Raw genomic sequence first — 16,432 nt, forward strand, 5'->3', positions numbered from 1 at the left:
TCCTCCAACAAATGTGCTATTTCACTCTAACACACTCCCATGCACACTCGAAGCTACCCATTTTCCCTTTGTGTCTATCCACATCACTTGTTTCTTTTCATGTCCTTGCTTTCTTTTCCTTATTCATTCTTGTTCAGTCTTGTTTTTATCTTCCTCTTTATCACCGTTATTATTTTCCTCGTCTTCTTTTTTACTCACTCCCACTAATCTGCTTTGAGTGTATATCAATGCAGTATTCTCATTTTAAATTGAGAGTAATGGTGCTAAAGATTATCAATACATTAAATTAAAACCCTTCCTGGAATCCATAATCATCACTGTTTGATTGCGCAAATGTGTTTGTGTCTAAATTAGCCTATCATCTATTCATTGCATTTCTGTTCCAAAACTTTATGCTGTTTTCAGTTTGTTTGTCCACCTTTTTCTTTCTTTTCCACCTTACCTTATAACCCCTTTGTGTCATTCTGTGCTGTTCATTCTGAAATATGACATATTGTCTTTAGTCCTGAATGCAAACTGGAGAGGTCATAGTCATGTTGTTCCTCCAGAACAGTTCTGTTGTTTTTTCCCCCTGTCTCCCTCAAAATGTTTTTATTCTTACTCAGTTATTTCTGTGTATTATGCATCTCTTAAGGATCTTTCTCCTTGTTAGTTAATGTATTTGGTAACTTTTCAGTTGATGTGAGTCATTTAGACATTTAGTGATGTGATCTTTCTAGGTGAGGTAGCTCTGCAAGTTGGCAAAAGACTTATGGCTCACTCGTTTTGTTGTTTCTGTCTCTCTGGTTCAGTCTCCTGCTCTACCTGCCTCTTTGTTTTCACTTTCACACTTTATCCAGTACGTTTTTTCACACTTTGTGGCTAAAGGACAAACAGATATGTACTCGGACAAGCACTTACACACAACCACAAAGTGCTGAAATGTGTTTGGAGTTGATTTGCTTTTAATGTGTTTTTTCCCACCACTCAATAATCTTTTGTACTGACTGTCATTCACAATGACAGCTGTCCTCCTGTGTTTTATCGTGCGTGTTTGTGTGTGCCCATGTGTGCAGTCATTGATGGTTTCACAGTGTGGAAACTTGCCAGTAGCAACACCACGACAGACATTGACAGTTCTTTTAACAGAAGAACTATTTTAGTGTTTCTGCCAGTTTAATGGTTACGGGTCAATTTGCTCAATTTGTTCCAGTCTCAAAGTGGAGATCGTGGAGAGACACACAGACCTATTGTAAAGAGCCATCATCTCTTGAACTCCAAAAATTGATTTGTACTGCATTTAGCAGACAATTTAATAACTGATGATTGATTTACTGGATCTTTTAGATGTGTCAGTGGAGGTGTTTGGAAGACGGTGACTCCGAATTTAAAGCTTACTTTCTTTTGTTTTGTTTTTTGTTTTTTTCTGATTTGAAGATTAAAAAATAGAAGAAAGAAAATCAGTCTATTTTGATATTCTTTACAGGTTGAAATTACTGTTTATACCATAACATATTTTACCCTCTAAGACTGCACTTAAGCTGGCATTTTTGAAATTGAATCAAATCAAATGAAATGTCTAATGGGAAAATTGAACATTCATGTTGACAAAAGAAAGATCACTGATTGCAGTTCCCCTCAGGCCATGCAGCATTTATAGCATTTTTCATTTTATTGGTTGGTTGTACAGCCAACTGTACACCAGCTGTACATCAGTGAATCCAAAGGATGCTGTTGCATGCCTGCGTGTACAATTAGATGAACGCATAAATGTGTTCTTTTTAAATTTTGAAGCATTATTCAACCGAACCAAACTACTTATGGATAAAAAAACGAAAACAGATATTATTGATTGAAATCAAGCATTACAAAAATTGGTTTAAACAAATTGATATCTAAAACCTCAAGTGCAACGTTAAACCAAACCTGCTTGTTCCTTCCTTTAAAAAATAAATAAATAAAAGATATTTCAGTCATGTTAAAATTAAATGAGCTATCACTTGTTTATTTAAATTGCGTGAGTGAAACAAATGTAAACAGATGAATAAATAAAGCTGAATTATGTAAGTGCATTTAAATGTAAAATTTTCCCATCTACCTCTAGATTACCTATAAGGCACTGAGCTCCTTGGACCCCAGTGCTGATCTGACAACCCAGCGGGGACAAGTTTTCAAGCAGAGGAATGAGACCCACCATCTGTTTGTTGGGCTGTACCCAGGAACCACCTACTTCTTCACCCTTAAAGCATCTACCAACAAGGGCTTTGGTCCGCCTGTCACTACCCGCATAACCACCAAGATTGCAGGTAAACAATACTGTTAGGTGTTATTTGCTTCTTAAAACATTAATACCACATACAGACAGTAAAAGCATGTTTATTAGACAGCCTGTGTGCTGACATGTCAGTCAGTTGCACTATAAATAAGCGTTTTAATTTGTGTCTCTCTTTGTCTGAATGACCATTTGGTTGTTCTCCCATCTGGCTTTGTATCCCCCTGTTTGTGTCACCAGCCTTGGTCCACAGAAAATGTCAGTCGCTGCACAAAAAAAGGAAAAACAATCAACTTTTGTGGCAAGAATTGTGAAGTGCCCTCATATGTTAATACAGCTCTTTATTCTTGAATGAGAGAACATTATCATTTCAACTGTTTAGAGAAGGCTATGCTGTGATGCCCAAATGACAGAATGACTGATGCTAAATAAAACCCTTCAGCTCATTCTTTGTTATCTAAATCTCTCTGTGTGCCTTTCTGATTTCACATTTTGCCTTTTTTTTCCAACAATTCTCCTGTAAGCCCTTTACAAATCTTTTACTGGATTGTCTCTCCTTTGTGGTTTGTTTAGCTAGTTAGACCTCATTGAGGCAGTTGTGACCTTTGAAAAAACAAAAGAAAACAGAAAGGAGACACTCCCTGTAAGTTTGTGCTAAACCGATAAACTCTTATGGTTACAAGTCAACTTTATAGAGAAGGAACTCTGAATAAGTATCGCATTACTGAGAATAATTTTAATTTAGGAATGAATACAAAAGCTGCAGAGTAAAATATGAACATTTAGAAATATAAACCACTCGGTATTTCACTGAAAGCTTGTCACTTCCACATTTGTCAGTCTCATTACATAGTTGACTAGCATACATAGATCTTGTGCTTTCACTTTGTTTCAAAAGAGGCTCTGTATTCAAACCACTTCACTTATCTGTATTCAGTCCTGGAGTCTGTTAAGTGCCACAACAAGTGTCCACTCTTTTACTAAAAAAAGCAGTGTGGTTTATAAAAAATGTGGCCTGAAATTGTTTTCTGTTAACGACACTATTCAACTTAGTTCAATTCCATTCGGTTTTATTGATATAGCGCCAAATCACAACAGCAGTTGCTTTAAGCTCTTTATATTGTATAGTAAAAACCCTACAATAATACAACCCAACAATAATACAGTAAACTACAATATACGCTACCATGTGTTGACAGTATACACGTCACTTCTATTCCCTATAATATAAAAAACAAAACAAAATGTGGGTTTGTGGCTTAAAGTCAAATGCGAATATACCACTGAATCCTTGTCACAGTGCTGCTGTACACGATGAAGTCCTGACTGATCTAGAAGATGAATGCGTAATGTGTTAACAGTATGTTTTAAGTGTTGTCCTATCTGTCAACACCTACAGTGATTTTTAGTGTGACCTTTCCACCGAGCCTCTGTTCTTCCATCATCCTTTCAAAACTTAACAACACATTGCCAAGAGGAACAAAAAGGAAATGTGGTGCCTCCACACATAACAGATGTGTATTCTTTCAAATGTCACGCCATCACCAATCTTTATTATCTCGTTCAGGAGCTACATGATGTAGAGATTTAAATTAAATGCTGCAGACACATAGAGATGGATGGACAGAGTGGCGGGGGTAGGATTCATGCTAATAACCTGAATGCCATACCAATCAGGGAAAAAAGTGTTGATGTTCTACTCAGACATTTATATGCTGCACCTCCAGTATGAGGGCATGACAGATGTGAAATTAAAATTTGAGTGTAATAGAATAGCTGTGAAGCCCTCGGCGGTGAAGCTTACATCTACTTCTTCTTTACCTTTATACATCCTGATAATGTCATTCTGGTTGAGATATACTGTGATGTTAAAAAAACAGAACATTTCATAGCAATTTAGCATTTACATGTTTTAAATCAGGGATTCGACATACACATGGGAGGGTGCGTTTTTTCTTCCATTGTTGACTCAGAGGAAACATAGCTGGCTTTGCCATATGCCCGTCCGTCTTTGTCAGTGACGAAGAAGTAGACCTCAAAGGTTGGGTTTTTTTAGACTTCTTTTTTTATTCAAGTTACATTTAATAGTTACATTAACCCTTTAAAGGCGAGACCATAAAAAAAATGTATTTGTATACTACCACAAAGGTACTAGAATGCCTTTCTGGTAATATCTTGCAAAGCACTGTTGGTGTGCATGTAAGTCAAGAAACATATTGTATTTCTGTGATTTTATACCTTTACAAACCCTTTGTACAGAGTTACTTTTGGGATTGGTTTTGGGATGTATCGCTATTTCTAAAACATGTGTCATTAGAAGGAGGATGATTGTTGGTCAGCTAGCATGTTCACTTGTTTCAAATTGCAGTCAAACCCTTTTGAGATATTGGTTTCTTGTTCAATAGGGCACAGTCTCTCGTACAGACAATCCATCAGTCTGAGATGCATAGGTCAAAGATATATCCAAACAGGGATATATCTTCTTTGCTAGGGTCTTGTACATGTGTATGAGCATGCTACAAAGATCAGTGTCTCCAATATGTTCACTGCAGGCATGAATGAGTCAAGGGCAAAGGTCATCTGTCTTTGTGTGGGCATCATTATTCCAATGTTCGATAGTCGAAAGAGGATTGATCCCACAGGCATCAGATTGCATGGCCTTGCCCCATAAAGTTAGATGCTCCGTCTATTATTTATTAAACAGGAAGAAAAACCCAAAAATGACAAATCATGCACTGTCACAATGCTTGTAACATCTCGGTATACAAATATATGTCAGTATAGTAGAATTACACATCCTTGTACTTTTTTCTTGACATTTATCATATTTACAGTTTTTAAAAGATCTCATATTTTATTCATCATGTGTAAGAACTGTACCTCCTATGTGCTGGCTCTGGGCATGAATCGTTGATGGGCAAAGCACATGTATCTTTATGTGGACCTCTTTGCTCCATTGTTTGACAGTCCAAAGAGACATGATCCCACAGGCATCAGATTGCATGATTGCTTTGGCCTTGTCACATAAAGTTTTACAGTCCAAAACAAAAACCATGTACTGTTACAATTCATGTAAAATGTCAGTATACTAATGTATAGTATGCTAAAGTTACCAGAATTCACGTACAATGCTAATAAATCTGCATATTTTGTTCTAGACATTTACTATATTTATACTTGTGAAATTGTTTTAGCCTTAATTTCATCTGATAGATAAATAAAAGTGTTATATAAACACCAATGATCAGAAAAGTTTTCATTTGTTTTGTAACGAGACATTTTGAGTTGCATTAGCTTCAGGTCACAACTTTTACCACGAAGGGACAAATCAGCCATGTTTTTAGAAAATTATTTAAACCTTATAAAACTGTCTTATTTTGAACTTGTCATGTTACTTAATTATTTTCATTAAAGGCTTCCTGGAGGGCAGCTAATTAAAAAGGTCTTTCATTTCAAGACAGATTAACATCCGGTGGGTTTTTTTCTGAGAATAACAAAACTATGACATGGCTCAAACAGGTTAACTTAATTTCAGTGTCTTTTTAAGAAAGGTATAAGGACTCAAAATGTGCTCTACCAAATGACTGACCACAACCCAGAGCTTTTTAAATTATGCTGGCCAATAAAATTGTCCGTGTACGGTAACCTGTTTTAAAATTTAAATTTGTTAAACCTTTTCAGCCCCCATGATGCCAGAGTATGAGTCAGAGTCTCCACTTAATGAGACCGAGACAACCATCACTATCCTGCTGAAACCTGCCCAGTCCCGCGGAGCACCTATCAGGTAATTTCTTAACATTCCTTAACAAAATTTTAGTTTCTTTTTCATAGAGTTTCTTTTACTATCCTCTGCTGTCCTACTCACATTTTTCCTCCCAGCATCCCATCTACCTCCTTTTCATTACCCCCCCTACTTTTTTCCATCCATGTTCTTTTGGTCTTCCTTCAGGGCCCTTTTAGAGCCATTGCAGTTACTCACACATATAAAGTCTAATTTGTATGCAAAGGAATTCAGAGAATGATTTTTTTTTTTTTTAAATTTGTCAGTGAAACATTTTGCCATTACTCATTTTGCTTTTTGTAACTTTTTGGCTATTCACTAGTGGAATTGCAACTTCTACTGGATATTGCAGGCCCAAGTGTCTGATACTTTAGCTGGTTACTTGAAACTTTGCTTTAATTTAAGGTTTCAGCCATCAAATTCTTAACATAAGGAAATGGAAATTTGGATTTTATTGAGCATATTGTACAGAAAACACCGTATTCATAGTCGTATACATAGATATTGATGGTGTTATTAATTTATACCATACATGTGAAAACAAGGACTAAACAGTATAAAAGAAAAAAGCCTCAGCATAAACTAACACTTGGAGTGGGTTTTTAGCTTGGCTCACAAAGTGTGTCTGTACTTTGCTGACACTACCAGTTTTGGTTAACTAAAAGACACATTTAACACAAAATGTAATTAATGCTAATTCTTAGTTTTATCAACATTCAACAAAAAGTCAAACAGGACAAACAGCACCCACATGTCTCTTAAGGCCCCGGATAAACAGGCCTTGTGACCAGTCAGTGGCAACCATGAGACACAAGGGAAAAAGTGTGTAATCTGGTGGCTGCAAGTTGCTAACTGTCAGTGAAATTGACTATATGAGCCTCATTCAGACAGGCCAGTGGCACCTGCTGATCACTAAGGAAGAGTGAATGCTGCAGTGGTTGCTGGAGGTTGCTGACAGTCACTGGTCATTGGTTGCAAAGAGGTATCCAATCAAAAATCTTTTGATTGCTTTGGTCTCTAGCAGGTTGCCATAGTCAGCAGCAGATTGTGCGGCTTGTCTAGCAACCGGAGAAATCACAACGTTTGTGGTGCAAGAACATCTTTGCAAATGACTTCTCCAATAAATAGATTGTATTTGCATGTTCTGTAAAATCCCTTAGAATGCTTTTATCAGGCACACACAGGTTTTATTTTCCCAGTCACCAGTCCACTGTATTCACTTCAAAACAAAGCAGCGAGTGAAGGCACCCAGCTAATTTATTTCTTTTCCTTTTCTCATTTTTTCAGCCAGCATGTTTTTAATTAAAAGTTCACTTTGAACATGTGATCTCATCCATTTAATTGGTGCAGGGGAGAACATTATTCTCGCTCGCCTTTAGGGAAATAGAGCTTCGACAATGCTGTGTGGAGAATATATATCACTTCAATTTAGACTTTGGGAAATGGATTTGTGAAATGTGAGTGTAGGTCAGTGGTTTAGCATTAATTTTTGTAAATCCCTTATCATATCTCATCATTAATCACCCGCAGATGGCAAATATATCTCATGTTGAATTAGGCCGCACCCTCATCGCTACCATCTTCATGTGTTTATCAACTAGAGAAAAGCCCATTAATGTGTTTGCTTATTATGTGTGTTTGGTGCAAGTATTACATATTTTAAGTGCCAACAGATGTACGTGTGGAAGCAGGAAAAAAAGGCATCTGTTTGTTAATGTGCACACAAATGTTTTTGCTGCAATTGTTTTCTTATTCATCCTGCAGATCAGAGCATCTGAAATTTAGGAGGTTAGATAAGATTTTTTTTTTCTCGAAAAGGCTCTGTAAAGCGAAGCAGCTGTTGAGACACACACTCATAAGACACACACATCAGGCTGCATGCTCAGGTGCCTACAAGTTCACTTTCACATAAATGCACACAAACGTAAACCATTGTAAATGTTTACAGTGACTGTCAGTGCAGATATGCACCAGTTGATTAAAATCCAGTGCTTAATATTGTGTAGGTCTCCTTCATGCTGCTAAAACAGCTGCTGGGCCTGTCATGGAATCTCTGAGGTTGTCCTGTGGTATATGACAGTAGCACATTACAGATTATTTGAGCCCAGCGGGTTAAGATTTAGACTTCTATGGATCTGGCTTGTTCTCGGGCATCCTGAGTCTCGAGGTTGGCTAAGCATCATGGATTCTGTTACATTCCTTCAACATGTCTTGATGAGATTTTGCAAAGTGAACAGTGCATTGTCCTGCTGTGCAAAACCACTGACATTGGTGGGTGGTGTTGCCATGATAGAGTGGCTTGGCTGGAAGGAATATTACTTCAGTGTGACACAAAATGACATCCACATAATATAGTTGCTCCAAAACAGGAACATGAAGAAAATAACTCTCAAAAATCTCTCAGTTTTACTTGCCAATATATTCATACATACATGCTCCATTCATCAGAGTGCATGACAAAAAACATGTCTGCAAGCCTCAGCAAAACACTTTCTAGAAGTATACAGTACCAGTGGAAGGTCTGAACAAACTTTTCATTGGTACTGATGAGATATATTTATTTCAAGCCTTAACTGTAAACTTCAACTTTAAAGCTTAAAACCAAGTTTTAACAGTGACAGTAACAGCTGTCTATTTGAGGAAAAAAAACAAACAAAAAACCCCCAAAGAACACACATACACACACAGTGATTTCTTCACTTTTCGAATTCACTCGCTTTATGTTGCCTAATAATCACACAGCCATCCACCAGTCTCAGAAAATCCCCTTACTCTAAATGTTCAAGCTGTAAAGGTGTAACATCTCACAAACAGAGTAAAGGTACAATAACACACGTACACACACCTATGGATATGTATTCAAAGACATGGATAGTTACAACAGAAGCACACACACATATAAGGGCTCCCAAGTGCTCGACACAGACCCACACATACACAATTCCCTATCCGCTCCTTGTGCTAGGCCCCTGCTTCATCCCTTGTGCAGTCTCTGAAAGCCATTAGTTTGAAATGGATATTTTACCAGAAAGGCAGAAACAGCAAAGAGAGTGACAGTAAGGGAGAGAGAGAGGGACTCATCTTTGGTCATCAGCAATTATCTTTTATGAAAGCTGCCAAACGGGAACAGGGGATAATTGGCCGCGGCCCCCTTCACAGAAACATACATTTCCCTAATTGCGTATAATTGTGAAGTGAGTTCTTGGCGTGGAGGACGGAGGTAATTGCGGAGGGCCGCTGCGTTTGTCCTGACCGCTAAAGGAGCCCTCAGCCATTCATGAAGCCTCTCAGAGTGTAATGGAAACACACATACACATGAAAGCAGCTCCACTGCACAAAGATAGATGTTCATTCAAGTATATAAACACCCCACTACACATGTGTTAAAATACACACAAGCACAAGCACACCTGCCAAAGCACATACAGGTAAATGCGCACCTGTTAGAGAGCATGCACACACACACGTGCTATTGATGTACACATAAAGAATATAAGGCAAGAGGAGACACGTTTGGACTTTGAAAAAGATCCATTCATTTCTACCCTCACCGTTCTCTTATATACACACACACACACACACACACACACACACACGTATTTTCTTCATTTAAGCTGTACTGGGGTGCTGAATCAGCACAGGAAATGATTTGCCAGGAACTTTGTTTGAAGTTTAGCTTCTAAAGTATATCTGTCGTTCAGAAATAAGTGACCCTTATAACAAATTATACGCCTTTTTAATGGTTAGTTTGGGATTTTGTGAATTTTTTTCCCCCTCATAGCAGACCTCGGGCCTCTTCTGCTAATGCTTTCATTGTAATAATGAATTTAAAGCACTCTGTGAGCTACAGGGGATAGTAAAGTTGAAGTAGAGTTGTCAGTTTTATGTGTTATGTCCCTATTTCAAAACAAAGTCTGTCTCTACTGCACTAACTGGACAAATAACAGTTGAAATATTGTCAGTTTATTGTGATTAATTTTTTATTCTTTTCAAAAACTCTGGCTGTTGTCGTTGCCACGTAAACCATCTCCTCATAAGTATTGCTTTAGCTAGTGATAAGTAGATTTGTTCCTGTTTCAGTAAACAACATAAGACACTACTTTTAAAGACATCATTTATTTTTCCAGCTCCTACCAGCTTGTTGTGAAGGAGGTGCGCAAGTCCAAGACCCGCCGTGCCGCTTCTGAAGCCCCCGAGTGTTTTTCTGTCCCAGTGAGCTTCCGCAATGCCTCCATCTTGGACTCACCCTATTACATTGCTGCTGAATTACCACCGTCCAGCCTCACGGTGGTACAGCCCTTCACTGTGGGGGACAACAAGAGCTATGGTGGTTTCTGGAACCCTCCGCTGTCACCTGCCAAGAGCTACAGCATCTACTACCAGGCAATGAGCAGAGCCAATGGGGTGAGTCTCAACTCTCCAGAAGTACCCATTGTAACAGGAAGTGGCATGTTCATATTTACCATTTGGCCATATTAGATTTTATTTAAAAGTAATTAGACAAATTAGATTAGTTTACATTGTGGGTTTATTGTCATGTCATTAATAACGGGAATAATAGTGACTTTTGAGGCGCACAACACATGGTGTAACAAATTTGATATGAAGCTTTACCAGGATTATCTTATTTTTATTTGTCATAAAAAATAATTTTAAAAAAACAGCAACTTTAAAACCATTCTTTGGCAAGCAAAAGCAAAAGTAAAAACAAAAATATTATTTCTCCATCTCAGCAGATTATTTAAAAAAAGGGCCAACAATTCTGTTCCTAAGTCATTAATGTGACAGCAAGTGATTGAAGTTAGAATACATTATGTTATGGGCGTCTTGCGTGACTTCTCAAGCCTGTAGTTTAATATACTGAAGGTTATGTGTTTGCTTATCAGAATAAATAAATAATTAATATAAAAGAACACAATTACAACTCCCTCTGGGAATCCCCACTCCTAGCATTCAGCTGTTGATGTCTGTTTGCTGCCCTTTTTGTCTGGTAATTATACTGTCTGCGAATACAACAACACCTCGCCCACCTCCCGCCACCCGTGTCCTTCTCATAACTCATTCACAACTTCAACTTGGCTTTTGAATTTCCATAATACTCTGAACTCCTGTGGGGGTTATTTTAATTTTCCAACGCCGTAACCACGGTAACTCAGTTTGGAGAGCGAAGCCGGGTGAGCTGGCTGACTGTTGTGATGTAATATCCTCCTCCAGAAAGCAGATTTCCCACAATGCAGTCATATGGAGAAAGGCTGTGTGCAAGCGGGTGTGTGTAGGGGGGGAATTCTTGCATGACTGAACAAGTGTGACTGTGAGCAGATGAGTATTCATTTAAAAGTGTAAATACTCGCTCGTGTGCCCCACTTTTGTGTATCGTGTGTGCTTTGCACACCTGTATGTACAGACCCCAAATCCAGTCAAATCAGAGTTCCTTATTTGATTGGATTTCAGTCAATCCAATCAGTTTCAGGTTTGTTTAGATGATGAATTGGGGCATTGTGTGGGTGCTTAGTGGTTAAAACGGAAATAAAAATGCAAGCGCACCTGTGTAGTCGCCTTAAACAAGATGATTTGATAAGGAAATCAGGCATAGAAATAGACACGTGTTCATAAAGCATGATTTTTTTGTTTTTTACCTGATTATACTTCTCTTTTAAATTTCAAGTGATTGCAACAACCAGGGTGGTCTATCGATTTTACTTTCCCAGACAGAAAAATGTCAGATAAATGTTAAATAAGTAAGATTTAAAATGATGGACTTTACTGCAGTCTGATCAAACCATTTGAATTACATGTCAAAAGGAAAAGTCAGTCGTTATTACTACATTACTACATACACTATATAATACATGAGTCGACTTTTGTTGTGATTTGGCATCATACAATTAAAAATTAATTGAATTAAAACATTTTAATTTCAGGCACAAATCTTTGATATTTTGTGACTGCATTGCTGTGCAACAGTCTCTTTTTAACTAACCAGGGTTACATACAGTATATTTCAGGGATCTGAGGTGAGTAAAATCAAGGAGTCAAAACCTCCAAAGATAATTATTAATGTGGATAATAGTGAAATCCTAAAGTGGCAAGAGTAATCATATTGTTCCACAACATACATTACATATAGGACACAGGACTCCTGAACACGGTGAATGAAAATAGGTTGAACACAACTGGACTTTTTGAAGGGCACATCACCTTTCTCACACACCCACGCACACAGGGTCATGTGCAGACAGACATCACACACACACACAAAAATCCAGGTCTTGAGTCAGTTGTTATTTTTTTTGGAGCCATGCTTGCTACTCAGATCTAGCCAGCAGATTCACTGTGGACATTTTCATCCGCTCTGAAATGACTGCAGAGCCACATTGGTGCAGAAAGAAGACAGTCAGTATTTATTTAATGTATTCTGTACATTAGTAATAATATGTGAAAGTGATAGTTTGTCAATCAAGGATTTAAGTTGTCTGTAGTCCTCACAAAGTCCTGTGATTTGTTTAATTTCTTTGCTGTCAGTCATTTCGTAGTGTAGGTGTCACTTTTTTTCTGCAGCAGTAGATGTCTCATATTGGAAAGAAACTCCTCATTTACATTTTAGAGGACTTGGCTCATTTGTCGTAGTTTGATCCCATGGATGAAAGTCTGTTTCTCATTCTCTGCCTGCCTTGGATAATCCTACTACTTTTTTCTCCCCCTCTGAGCTCCACCTGTCTATCAAGGAGAATGTCTATCCGCAATCGTTTTCCTTCTTTTTTTTCTACCATATCTCTTGAGGACATTTAGAAGAAATTGTTCTCTCAATCCACCCACTCTCCATCTCTTCATTGCTCACTGCTGTTTTTTTTCTCTTTCATCTAATAAAAACAATCAAATTCTTTTTTTAATCTTCTTCCTCCCTTTCCTAAATTCTCTCCATCTCCATCTGACTTCCTCTATGCTTATGACAAATGTTTTCTCTGATTTAACCCTTCATGCTCATCTGTTGCTCACCCCCTTATCCCCACTGCTTTTCCTCCTTCTCTTCAGCAACCACCTGTTTCCCTGCTTTCTTTTGGGCTTGATTCTCCCAGAGGTAACATCAGTCTGATGCCAGTCTCTCATCTCCTGTCACTGTGCCAGTTAGCTCTGCACACTAAAGCTACTAGGCAATCTCGACGTCTCCATGTTGTGCGTTGCCACACGAGCACACGCGTCGCCCACCCACCCATACACACACACAAGAATAAATGCCTAGGGCAATAAGTAAGAGAAGTAAGAGCAAGAGTGGTTTGGGAGTAGGGAAAGAGAGAGAATTGTGGGAGGGGTAATAGCAATCTAAAAAGAGTAAAAGAGACATTAAACAAGATATAATACTAGAGGCAAAGATGGAAGTCAATAAAGATAAAAACTGATATGAGCGGAACTGTCATGAGTTTGGTTACTGGAAAAAAATACTTTTGACCCAGTGTGTTCATTAGCATTTAACCAAAACCACAATCTATACTTAACCAAGTTTTCTTTTTAAAGATGTACACAAGCAGAAACGAGAATGTGAGCACGGTTATCCATTTTGATCACCTCCCTGTGACCCAAATGAAATCCTTAAGTGGGGTATTTTATTAATTGAGTATGCACGTTGCCTCTGAGCAAATAACAACCAACAATATATTAAAGTTTCTAGTTGCAAATGAAAAGTAACTAAAGAGATTAAGGAGAGGTTTAGAAAGGTTGAAAGATCACACCTAGTGTTGTTAATTTTTTAATATAGAAGCAGGACAAAAGTCTGAAAAAAGATTAAATGTGTCTGAAAGATAATATACACAGAGCTACCTGAAGTAATAGGTTTAAAGAAGGGCGACTGAGAAAGGTCTAACCAAGATTTACTTGTCAACATACATAAAATGATCCGTGGATAAAATGGATAAAAAACAGGATGGGAAATTTGGAAGAAATTCATGGGAGGACAAAAGGAGGTGAAGGATTTTGGAGATTCTGGAGTCAGGGAAGGTGGAAGTATTTGAAGAAAATGGTAAAGGAGGAGGAAGTAGAATGCAAGGAGAAATGGGGTGGGAAATGGCACAAAACAAAAGGAAAGTGTGACAAACATGGAAAAACATGCCCTTCTGCAGTGTGAGAAATGCAGCCAGACACCTTTCTTGACAAGTAAAAAGCCTCAGGGGTTGGCCAAGATGCTCTGACAATCAACGTCACACACGCACACGCACCAAGCAAGCCTCAGAGTGCAGTTTTTGGAGAGTGTAGGAGAGAGACAGAGGAAGATTTTACCAACTGACAGTCAGTGTCAATCAAGATGCACTCAGATGACTCAGAAATCCCTAAATGCATTTTTTCTGTGTGCTGGTGTATGACTAAGGCTCACACACTTTCGTACGTTTGGCTTGTGGGTAAGTGTGTAGGAATTTTTGCACGTACATATGTCTAAGTTTGCATTTGTGATAGACTTATTAAGATTCTATTCATTAAACAGCCATTTTTCAAATTAAACAATGGAAGCATATACTGTGCATGAGCAGTTCATGCCCATGCGTTTGCCTGCTCATCTGAGTATCAAGAGTTTTTGGTAAAAGAATGAGCTTCAGGAAAAAGAAAAAGAAACAAAGTGTCAAAGACAGGGTAACATTTTTTTTTTTTTTTAAAGTTGTTACCCTGGCTACATGGGGTTGCCTGGGAACTCCAACAGCTAATCACAGTATCCAGAAGTCACAGAAAAAACATACATGATTGAAAATCCTACCAGTCGGTTAGAACACTGAGCCAACCAACTGTGATTGAATTGGGGAAAAAAGGAGAGGAAAAGACTGGCAAAGATGGAACGATAGATGGATGGAGAGAGAGCTCACCCACACAGCAGCTGCATCTCTCTTGCACTTTTAGTATTCCTGTCAGGCTCTACAACGTTAACTACTACACACAGAAATGAATGCTGTGTTCCATTGTAAACACCTCAACCCCCTTCTGGTCTCCAAATGCTCTGTATAGAGTCAGGGCAATAAATCCTTATATTTATTAGCTTCGCTTCTTATAACCCCCTGAGGCTTAGTCCATTAGCATGAGCCAAGTGGAGGCCGTGTTTCTGTTCACAGTGACTGTGAATCCAAAACAACCACGCCTCTAAATGGACCATAAATGGGTACAATAGGGTCAGTTTATAAAGAAACACAATTCATTGGTCCTCATGAAACTGATCGTATTCCAACTGTGTCCATTCATATGATACATTTCACTCTTAGAGGAGTAGGCATATGAAAGAAAGTATTTTGAAACATTTGTTACTTTTTAGGCCTAATCAGACAGTTAAAAAAACGATGTTTGAAACCCCCAGGATGTCACCCATTGACTTTTGAAGCCTTAGAAGTAGCGTTTTTGGATGGTTATTTCTTATGCTTCGTCTTATGCTTTTACTGCCCCTTGTCTGCAGACCCAAGGTGCAAACTCTTGGGAACCAGTCTGGACTGTGCGTACCTCAGGTTATAGCAGAAGTGATTCCTATATCCTGTTAGTTCCCTTACATATAAATCCTTCTAAAGTGCAAGGCAATAGGTATGTGTAGGTTCTCACATATGTCCTTGTAAGTTGCAAACCTTCAAAAACATAATAACTCATATGCCAAGCAAATAAAGGGGTCACACAATACTAGAATCTTGGTAGTCAGTAGCAGTACTACTAATATATTTTTGTGGTGTAATTACAGTATCATAGAAATGAGCAGCATTGAGCTCTTTTTTTGAGGAGCCATGTTAATGTGTTACAAGTACAAAGTTATGTTACCTTTGTGAATATTTTATGTTGAGCATTGCTGCGACGCAGCTGTAAATTCAGTATTCATTATATTCTGTATAAATGAAATTATGTTTTGACAAGTTTAGTGTCCCATATCATGAATCAAAATATCTTCAAAAACAAGTCTCGTTTTGTTTTCCCCCACTGAGGAATTTGTTCAGTCTCTAGTAGATACAGCATCCATTTTTTTTAGAAATAGCAAGTGGCATGATTTTTGTCATTAGCACACATGTATTGGCCTGGTGAAATCCCTTTTTTAGTCTTACGAATCAGTTTTTCTTGCCCTCTATTTTACATATTAACTGAAGAGTACATTAATTGCTCTTGAAAGCCATGTGTGTACATGTGACTCTTATCATACATTCACTCTCAGTTTTCTACAGGTTCCTTCAGTCAAATTATGCACAGAGACAAATGAGGGAAACGGATAAATAAGACAACAAAGCAGTTGAACAGCCAGGGATTGAGAGAGTCATTATTCAGACAGACAGATGGACAGATGGAAAGCAGACAGAGATTTAGTAGAAGCAGGTGTGTTTGAAGATGCTCATAGGATCTATCATTTGCTTGCATGTATCCTTTCATAAATCTTTGTAAACATGACAATAAAATGA

General features: G+C 38.1%; 1 protein-coding gene across 11 annotated transcripts in view; it reads left to right on the forward strand.

Moving 5' to 3' along the window:
* Nucleotides 1–16,432, forward strand: part of ptprt (protein tyrosine phosphatase receptor type T) — a 326,863-nt gene that overhangs the window by 170,030 nt on the left and 140,401 nt on the right. For all 11 annotated transcript variants that reach the window (XM_026167280.1, XM_026167283.1, XM_026167281.1 and 8 more), the window contains exons 12-14: nt 2,084–2,285; nt 5,933–6,035; nt 10,160–10,436. In XM_026167280.1, coding sequence (XP_026023065.1) covers nt 2,084–2,285; nt 5,933–6,035; nt 10,160–10,436 — 582 coding nt within the window. The remainder of the gene's footprint in view (nt 1–2,083; nt 2,286–5,932; nt 6,036–10,159; nt 10,437–16,432) is intronic.

The sequence above is a fragment of the Astatotilapia calliptera genome, chromosome 5 (genome assembly GCF_900246225.1).
Source record: "Astatotilapia calliptera chromosome 5, fAstCal1.2, whole genome shotgun sequence".
In the NCBI taxonomy this organism is placed as follows: Eukaryota; Metazoa; Chordata; class Actinopteri; order Cichliformes; family Cichlidae; genus Astatotilapia; species Astatotilapia calliptera.